This window comes from Myotis nattereri (assembly GCF_964212035.1).
Source record: "Myotis nattereri genome assembly, chromosome: 16".
NCBI classification, from domain to species: Eukaryota; Metazoa; Chordata; class Mammalia; order Chiroptera; family Vespertilionidae; genus Myotis; species Myotis nattereri.
In genome coordinates, this window is record NC_138091.1 from 44,704,216 (window position 1) to 44,713,945 (window position 9,730).

At 62.7% G+C, this 9,730-nt stretch overlaps 1 protein-coding gene across 1 annotated transcript; it reads right to left on the minus strand.

Annotated features, from left to right (window-relative positions):
• Nucleotides 1-2,908: 2,908 nt before the first annotated feature.
• On the minus strand, nucleotides 2,909-7,531 carry WFIKKN2 (WAP, follistatin/kazal, immunoglobulin, kunitz and netrin domain containing 2; the record flags this gene model as incomplete). The annotated part of the gene is made up of 2 exons (XM_081109128.1): nucleotides 2,909-4,432; nucleotides 7,331-7,531. The coding sequence occupies 2 exons, from the start codon at nucleotides 7,529-7,531 to the stop codon at nucleotides 2,909-2,911; spliced, it is 1,725 nt and encodes a 574-aa protein (XP_080965254.1).
• Nucleotides 7,532-9,730: the final 2,199 nt, after the last annotated feature.

Here is a 9,730-nt window from a genome sequence, read left to right on the forward strand (position 1 = left end):
GACGGTCTTTGAACCTGTGGAGCCCGAGCCCAGAAGGAAAAGGGGAGGCTGGGACCCTGGGCGCCTGCTCTTGGCCCGGGAGCCGCGGAGGGACCAGGGGCGGCTGTCTGTGCCAGGTCCGGGTCCTAGGCTTTCCCATTCGACAAGGTGAAAAGGGCCGAGCTCGCCAAGCTTCTCGAAAGAGCTCTGACTCCCCTCTGTTTTACAGATGGGGAAACGGAGGCTCAGGGACAGCGGAGACGTGTCAGAGCCCAGAGTCCGACCCAGGGGGTCTGACCGCACAGGCTGGGCTTTCTCACTCTGCCAGGCTGGCGTTGGAGCGTGGCAGGGGCCCCAAGTCGGGGGCAGCGGGTGGGCAGTGAGCCGGCCAGAGGCAGCCCTGTGATCGGACTCCCCTGAACCTCACATCTCCACCAGGTAGCCACAGGCTCAGCCTCCATTGCTGTGCAGGTGTGGGGAGGCGACAGGTGCTGGCATCTCCCCTCAGGCTCTAAGGTCATGTGCTATTTGCTGGGGCCCCTCGGCTTGGCAGCATGTGCAGCAGAAAGTCTCCAAGTCTCTGAGGGCGAGTGAGGCAGAGTCCTCATCTCTCTCGGTCCCCAGCCTAAGCAGAGAGGGCCGATGCCTGGTGCTCACACCATTTTTTTTTTTCTTTTTGCTAATCCTCACCCAAGGATATTTTTTCAATTGATTTTTAGACAGAGTGGAAGGGAGGGGGAGAGACACATTGATTGGTTGCCTCCCACACCTGCCCTGACCAGGGCCAGGGATGAAGCCTGCGGCCTGAGGTACGTGCCCTTGACCAGAATCGAACCCAGGACCCTTAGGTCCTTGGTCAGTGCTCTATCCATTGAGCCACCCCAGCTAGGGCTCACACGTCCTTGGTGGCTGCGTTTTATGTTCAGGATTTTCCCAGTGGCAACGTGAGCAGCTCCCATCCTCTGGCCTCTCCTCTCTCTTGGGGAGCAGCTTATCTTCTCTGTCCTGGCCCCCTACCGCAGGGAGTTACCTCTAGGGAGGGCTGGGCTGAGCCTGATTCCCCCTCGGGCCTGTGGACAGGGGACAGGTGTCTCTTGTGCTCAGCTGGCTGCCAGCCCGGGGGACAGGCACGCTGTGGGGGGCGCCATGCTGCAGGCTCCTGCACACACCTTCAGGGCAAGGGAGCAGCCATGAGCAGCTGAGGCCCAAGGTGCTGCTGTCTCCGTCCTAGGAACTGAGTCGCGTGCTCTGAGCGCCCTGGGGCTTGGGGACCGGGCCTTGCCCTGAGGTCCCCTAGGGAGTCGCCACTGGGCAGCCTGCCCTCCCTGCCCCATTTCGGGTTCCTCCACCTGCCTCTGGTCCACCTGGCTGCCATGATGAGGCGAGGGGATGATGTACAAACCAGAACACCTGGGCTTCCTCTGCGGTCTTCAGAGTCACCTGACCCGCAGAGCTACAGGGAGCACCACCGTGAAGGAGGCTCGGAGTGCAAGGGGGGCCGATGTCAGCTGGTCTCTCCATCACCCAGGTATGGTCCCGCGGGCCAGACCCCTCCTGCACGGCCCCAAGCAAATGACACCGCTCCCCCCCCCCCCCGGCCCCACGCACACATTAGCGCAAATGAATCACACAGGAAGGCCTGTTCATACTATGAGCTTTTAATTGGCTTCTTCCTCCTACGTCTGAGGACGAAACGGAGGCCCCACAATGAGCTTCTCCGGTTTTGGAGGGGCGTGTGCAGAACGAAGGGCTGCGGAGGGACTGGGGGGCAGCGGCAGAGCTGACAGGGGCTCCCGAATCCTTCACGTGGCGGCAGGTGGCTGGACCTGCACAGGAAGTCCAGAAACAAATCTCCAGCAAGCTGCCGCATCTCACACAGCCTCCCTCCAGGCCCTGCAGCTCCCGAGGCCACCACCAGGTGGGAGCCTTGAGCAGCATTCCTTCCCCTCCCCGGCCCGCCCCCCTCCTCCCTCCTCATCCCTCCACCAGCCCCCTTCCCTGCCTGCTTTTCCTCTTCCTTCATTTCTCCTCCTACCAAACCAGATCCTGGGGTTTCTACTGCTCTATTCCAAGGAAGCCAGTGGCAGATGAAAGCACCCTGTCAGTGGGATCTGCTGCTGGCGGGACCCCCGGGATCTGGACACTGCGTTCAGTCACCGTGAGTTCTCTGTGGTCCTAGCACCTGGCGCCCAGTAAATGTTCCGAAAATGTCTGTTGCGTCGGCCTGAACCAAACTGGATTAATAAATCAACAATCAATAACCAATCAATAAAGCCAAGGAGATGAAACACGAGAAACGTGTGTTCTGCTGGCAGCCTCAGAGACCGCAGGGCCAACCTGACCGACGCGCAGGCTGACCAGCACCCAAGGGTGCCTGCCAAGCAGCCTCCGCCCCGGGAAGGTGTGTGCTGGGCTGGACCAGGCCCTGCCTCCCACTTCCCAAGACCCCGAACATGCAGTGGTCTCTGCTCATGGTGGTCGGGGTTGGGGGGCAGGGGGGCTGTGGGGAATGTGTCCAGGAGTCCCTGGGCCCTCCTTCCTCTCCTCACCCACCCCTTCTGTAAACCAGCTCAGTCCATGATTCCTGTGACCGCCAGGCAGCCACCATCTCTAGAGCCCCGGTGGGTGGGAGGCTGGGGGGAGGGCGGCTGCGAGACCCTTGGAGGAGGGGGGTGGCCAGCACAGAGAGGGTCATGACGCCCAAGGCGACCGGTCGTCAGGAATAATTTACAAGCGTCCACTGCCTTCGCCTCTGTCCCCCTAAGCTAACAAAGATAGGAACCCCTTATGAACCCGCAGACCAGAAGTTGATCTAAGACCCTCTGGTGGCTCTGCTGGCCTGAGACTGTCCAATCTGACCTTGCCCAGTTCGCTAACTGAGGGGCGTCCGGGTGGGGGGGAGGGGGAGGGCCGGGGCCGGGGGAGGGGCTCAGTGTGAGCCCGGGAACTCCTTGAGGACCTCGCAGGTCTTCCTGTGCAGGACCTCGCGCAGCTTCCGAACCCGCCGGCCGCTGGACGCCCCCACAAAGCTGTCGGGCCTCAGCATGGCCATGCCGCCCTCCACCTCCCCCATGATGATGAGCGGCGTCTCGCCCACCGTCACGTTGGGGCAGGGGCAGGTCCAGTCCACGTGGAGCAGCGTCACCTCCAGCGGCTCCCGGCCCAGGAACCTGAGGCCCATCTTCTCGTCCTTCAGGACCTCGTCCACGGTCACCAGGGCGCGGCCCGCGTCGGGCTCCTCGGTCAGCTCGGACACGCGGCCCAGGATGACGAAGTCGCTCCGGCAGAAGCTGGTCACGAGCTTCTGCCGGGGCTTGCAGGCCTGGCAGCGCTGGCCGGCCCACGGGAAGGGGCAGGACTCCTCGCAGGCCTCGCGGCTCTCGAAGTTGTTGCCGTTGCCCTCGCAGCCGCCGTAGACGAAGGACTGGCACTGGCCCGCCTGGCGGTTGTAGGCCCAGCGCGGGGCGTAGGCCTTGCAGGGCCCCTGCAGGGCGGGCAGGCTGCAGGCGGCCAGCGGCCCCGTCATGCAGGCCCGCGCGCAGGCCGCGTAGGTCTCAAAGTGGTTGCGGTTGCGGTGGCAGTGGCCGAAGGTGAAGGTCAGGCAGTTGTTGGCCTGGGCGTCGAAGTGCCAGCCGGTCTGCTCCTCGCCGCAGTCCTCGCTGTCGGGGGGCTGCAGGCACTCGGCCGCCGGGAAGGCCGTGCCGTTGGGGCCGCTGTCCTCGGCCGTGGCCGCCGCCTGGCCCCCCCGGACCACCGACAGCGGGAAGTCGGCCCGCAGGACGCCGGCGGCGTTGTGGGCCGTGCAGGTGTAGATGCCCGCGTCCTGCAGCTGGGCGTTGTAGATGACCAGCTGGCCGATGTTGGTGACCACCACGTTGCCGCGCACGTGGTTGGGCCGCATGACCACGTTCTCCCGGTCCTCCAGCTGCTTCTCCCAGGTGACCTCCGGCCGGGGCCGGCCCACCACCTCGCAGAGGAAGCTCACGGTCTCGCCCACGGTCACCGACTGGTGCGCGGGGTGGGTGAGCAGCGCGGGGGCTGCCGCGTCCCGCCCGGGGGTCTCCGGGGGGGCGGTGGTGGGTGGCACCGTGGTCTCGGGCAGCGGGGGGCTGGTGTTGGGCCAGGTGAAGTGATAGCGGCAGGTGACCACGGCCAGCGTGATGCCCTTGGAGCAGGCCTCCGCGTCCATGTAGCAGCGGTTGTAGTAGGTGAGGCCGTCCGAGGCGCAGGTGAAGCTGGGCTCCTTCTCGCAGCGGTCTCTGCACTTGCACACGGGCTGGCCGTCCCAGATGTCGCACTCGGAGCCCTGCTGCAGGCACATGAAGTGGTCACACGTGGCCTCCTGGGGCATGGCCACCGGGCCCTTCTTCCCCTTCACGTCCATGTAGCGGGCGGCCACGCAGCTCTTGGTCCCACACACGTTGGGGCAGCACTTCTCGTAGGTCTCACATTCCTGGAGGGAGCCAGAGCGAGAGGCCTGAGCGCGGGGAGGGAGGGAGGACAGGCTTCCCTGCCCCGCCCCACGGTTTCTGTAGAGAGAACTAATATGTGCTCATCGTTCTTATTTTTAAAATATATATATTTTATTGATTTTTACAGAGGGGAAGGGAGAGGGATAGAGAGTTAGAAACATCGATGAGAGAGAAACATCGATCAGCTGCCTCCTGCACGCCCCCTACTGGGGATGGAGCCCGTAACCAAGGTACATGCGATTGACTGGAATCGAACCCGGGACCCTTCAGCCCATGGGTTGATGCTCTATCCACTGAGCCAAACCGGTTAGGGCTCTTATTTATTGATTTTTCTTAGAGAGAGAAAGGAAAGGAGAGGGAAAGAGACATAGAAGCATCAGCGGCTGCCTCCTGCACGCCCCCTACTGGGGATTGAGCCCCAAACCCAGGCATGTGCCCTGACTGGGAATAGAACGGGGGGCCTCTCTGCTCATGGGACAGCACTTCACCAACAGAGCCACACCAGCCAGGCATGTGTGCCCATCCATCCTGAGCAAAATGTTCTGGTGATAACAGCTAATGTGCACAGAGCACCCGCTATGCACCCGCCAGGACAAGCACGTTTGCGTTTGTCAGCTTAGTCACTGCTCATCGCGAGCCTATGGGTGGGTGTACCATTCTCCCCACCTCACAGGCGATGATCACTGAGGCACAGAGAGAGCAGGTGACTTGCCCAAGGCCACACAGCTAGTCCTGTGGGAAGAGCCCAGCCACAGCCCTCTTCCTGCAGGCGCACAGCTGAGCACGCAGAGCCTCGGGCGGCAATGCCGAGCACACAGGGAAAGGGCTCCGGGCTCCCGGGGGTGGAATTCTAAAGTGAGGTTTTACCTTCTACGTCACACGCACCAGCCAGTGACCACGGATGAGGTGTAGGTGGGCACAAACACCTCTTTGTCTTTTTTTCCCTTCGGGGTAAGGCTGCCCTGGCCGCAGGGGAGAGGTCACACCACACGCCGAGAAGGAAAAGGGGGACCGAGGTTCGAGGCTGGCTGCACGCACCTCGGAAGCAGCGGCTCCGATGAGAGGCCCCATCCGTCCACAGCCCAGAGGAAGGGCGGGCGGGACAGGCCCAGGACGCCAGGTCGGCCACCACGGGCTGTGCCAGACCCCGGCGCCCACTCCCAACGCGGGGGACATTTCATGGGGAAATCAACAAGGAGACCGCCAGGGGACTTACACGCCTGTAATTCCCTCCGCGCCTCGGTGGAGCCACCTTAGGCATTCATTCCTGGTTTAATTCCTAGAAATTAGCAGCGAGCTCAGGGCCGACACAAACAAAAAATGTCACGTGGTGTTTTCGACAATAACACCTCGTACCCACTGGGCGGTGGGCACCGCGCCCAAGCCTCTGCCCCGGTAGTAGCTCTGTGAATTGCTCCCCACGAGGGCTGGCCTGTCGCGGTTCCAACGTTCTTTTCAGCCTCTGACATTCCGCATCAGCTAAGAGGGGGACGCCCCGCCCGGAGCCCGCCCGCCCGCCCGGCTTGTTTACAGTTTTCCCCTCTCGGCTCAGAATGGGGACTTTGTTTTGCAGCCCTTGCTTGGCACAGGCTTCCAGGCCGTGCGGGGGGAGGCCTGGGGACAGGGAAGGGCAGACCCCAGAGCTGGGTCTGGGGGAGAAAGGCCTGGTGGGGGATTGAGCACGGAGAACCGGCCCCTGAGCCAGAGCGTCATTCCATTCCCTAAGGGACGCAGATCCCTGACAGGGGGGGTCCCAGGCACCTCGGGGAGGGTGTTTTGGGCACGAGGAACCTGGAGGGGATCCTTAAGGGCCCAAAAGGGACCCATAGGCCACCTGAGTCTCCAGCCCACACAGGTGTCTTCTTTCCAAGGCACACAAAGTCGGCCAGTCTCCCTGTCCCCAAGCCCCACCCCGTGGACCAGGCCGGTCTGTGCCCATGAAACAGGCTTCCCTGCAAATGGGGCCAACGACACAGGGTGGCCCCATCGCTCTGGCCCCCCTACCCTCCTGGTCCCCCTTTCCCTCTGCACCGTCACTGCTCAGGCCGTATCCGCTGGAGAAGCCGGAGAATTGTCCCCCCGGCAAGCTTCGAGGCCAAGGCCCCTCTCCCAGGGGTCCTGTGCTCCCCCGTAGGCAACAGGAGGGAGCACCAGGGTCTCTCATGTTCCTGAGCCCCAGGAGCTGGCCAGGCCGACAGGACGCGCCTCTGCCCAGGCAGGTGCCAAGTCCCAGCAGGCCCTTGACTGCCCGGGGAAGTGGCAGGAGTGACCCTTGGACTCAGGAGCTGGGAGAGAATTGCCCTGGGACCAGGCCTGCCCTGCGCGCTGCAGGGTGCTCTGATGAGGGCAGAAGGGGGGACCCAGAAATCTGGCGGACAAAACTGAGTCCACTTCCTCCCCAGAGAGTCCGCTCAGGGCTGTGCCGTCCACCTCCTTGTCAGCCTGTCTGCTCTCAGCGCCGGGGTCCAAGCCCCTGGGAGGTGGTCTGGATGCCGCATGAAGCCTCAGCTTTGTTGCCAGACAGACGTGGGTCCCAAGCCCATCCCTGCTCACTGCACCGTCTGAGTGTCTGTCCTCACCTGTCCACGGGCTGCTGACACCTGCGCCTGGCATAGCCCTGGCTCAGAGCCGCCCTCAGCGAACACGAGACCAGGAATTCCAGGGCTCTCAGTCCCTGATGAACTTGAACATCACAATCACCTCTTCTTCTGGGCCTCAGAGTCAGACAGACACACACCCTGTTTATCTCCCTGGGGCCTGCGTGACTTCAGGTTCCTGGGCCCTGCAGGGCACCCCTGAGCGGTCCCCACCCACGGCTCCCACCCTCCCTCACTGACACACCTGCGTGGTCCACCTCACACTTCCAGAGTCCCACTCACCTGGTCTGTCTCACACTCCCGCTTGCAGGTGCTCTGGGCATCCACCCAGAGGTTGGGGTTCATGTCGTTGGGGCAGATGCCAGCGTGGGAATAGCGGATGGGCGGCAGTGCCAGGCCTCTCGGGGGCACCCCGAGCAGGAGCAGCAGCACCGCCACCCGCCCCCAGCGGGAGCAGAACCGGTGGCCTCCCAGGGCCCACATGGTGCGGTCTGCGGCGGCCAGAGGCCTCCCTGGGACGCTGCCAGGGGCTGGACCCACCGGCGCCTTCTCCCTCTCGGGGCTGCAGACACCTGCCCTCACCCCCACCCCCAGCAGGCGTCCTTGCTGCTGGTCAGGCTGCGGCTGCCCAGGCCGCCTCCAGCGAGCAGTGGAGCCCGCTGAGTTGTGCGGCTTCAGAGGAAAGAAAGGTCTTTGCAAGGAAGCCCTCTCTCCTGAGAGAGCGGGGAGGGGAGCCCCAGCAGGGGCCCGGCCGGGATTTATACCCTGGGCGCCCCCGGCGTGGGAGCGAGCTAACCTGATGCCTGTCACAGGCCGGCTGCGGCTCCTCTGTCCCGGCTGACCACAGACTTTTGCAGAAGGAGAGAAAGCTGGAAGCAGTTTAGGCGGCGTATCTGGCACGGTGGGACACCTGCTTGATTTTGACTCCAGGAGGCCTTTAACCCCTTCAGGGGCCAGAAATGGCATGTGCTCTGGGGGAGCTGGCTCCGGGGCACGCACGCTCACTGGGCAGGAGCGGCGTGTTTCCCTCTCCCCCACCTCCCCGCCGGCCCCCTCCTCCCGGGGCCACCTCTGCAGAACACACAATCGCTTGTTACGAGGAGGGACCTGCCGCCGCAGGGTTCGGTTCGCCCGCCCGATCGTACATTTGAGAGCAAATGACGTGGAAAAACAACAAGTTCACGGCCGTTCGAGGGCGGGCCTGAGCAGCGGCGTGCGGTGTAAGCAGACTCCCACCCCAGCACCGGGTCCCTTTGGGGGGTGGGGGTGGGGGTGGGGGGTGTGCACCGACAGTTCCCTATCTTTCTATCCCGGGCAGTTTGGTCTCAAGTTCCAACTCCGGTGAATTTTCCCCCAAATCATTCCAGACACACATACCAGATACGCTCCGGCCCCCCGGCTGCCGGGATGTATCACATTCCCCGCTCCTCCGCTGACACGCTTCTGGCTCCAAGAAAACCTACGGGTGTCTTGGGGCGCTGGGCAGCCGAGCAGCCCTTGCTATGGCCCAATGGCTGTGTTCGGGGAGCTCTTTTGGGGTGCCAGGCACTTTGCAGATGTCTCATTTACCCCCGACCTTACAAAGAAGGAGAGAGCGAGGGACTTGCCCACAGTCGCCCGCAGCAAACAGTGACAGCAATACCATTTAATAATATTTACTGGGCTCCTCACAGGTGCCGGCTGTCCGTACGCGGCATCTCGTTTAATCCTCACAAACGGTGCCTTTATTTTAGAGTTGAGGAAGGAAGGCACAGAGAGACTAAGCAACTGGCCAGTGTCACACAGCCACGGCTCCGTTAATATGCGAGATGGGAACGCCAGCTTGCGGGCCCTCTGGAAACCGCTCCACCCACCGCATCTGTCAGAACTGCTGTCCAGGTACATGCCAGGCTCGGGTGTTCACAGGCTGGACGCAAAGTGTGTGGAACCCCAGGGGCTGTGTCTGTGGAGGGGCCGGGACCAGGGCCAGGAGCTGCTGGGGGTGGGGGTGACTTCCCTCCTGTTTGGCCGGAGATGGCTCCCATCTAAAATGCCCTGTAAAGGGGACAGGCTGGCTGAGTGTTTTTGACTTGGTCACTCGATCCCCAGGGGGTAAGAGATGGGGAGACAGGTTCCTAGAAAGGGCACCTTGTCGAGGTCAAGCCCTGTAGGATTTGGGGAGCAGCATCTGAGCTGCTGTGTCTCAGGATGGTGGGCGGGGTGGGCACAGCATATGTCAGAGCCAGAAGGGACCCGGAAGGTCCCGGGCAGTGCTCCCATTTTACAGATGGGCAAACTGAGTACTGAACCCAGGTCCCCCCCCCCCTTTCCCAGGCCCACTCTCTCCCGCAGGGCTGCAGCTCACCGTCCACTTTGACCACGAAAAGGCAGCGAAAAGGCCCTTTTTTCTACCCTGCAGACCCCTTCCCCGCCTCTCGGGGTGGGGTGCTGCCTTCTCCTACCCGAGCCAACGCCTTCCTGTTGTGTGGGTCATTCTGCAAGATCTGTCTTTCCTGCTTATGTCAAAGAGTTAATGAAGGGTGTCAGAGCCTAATCCTCTAAATGACTGGAATAAACTTCCCTCCGAGGCCAGGCCCAGTAATGAAGCCAGACAGCGGGCGGCGCCGGCTGCTTTGAATTCCCTGTAATTTCATAAACCCGGGTTCCAGCTGCTCCGCATGAGGCCTCCGCACACGCTGGCTG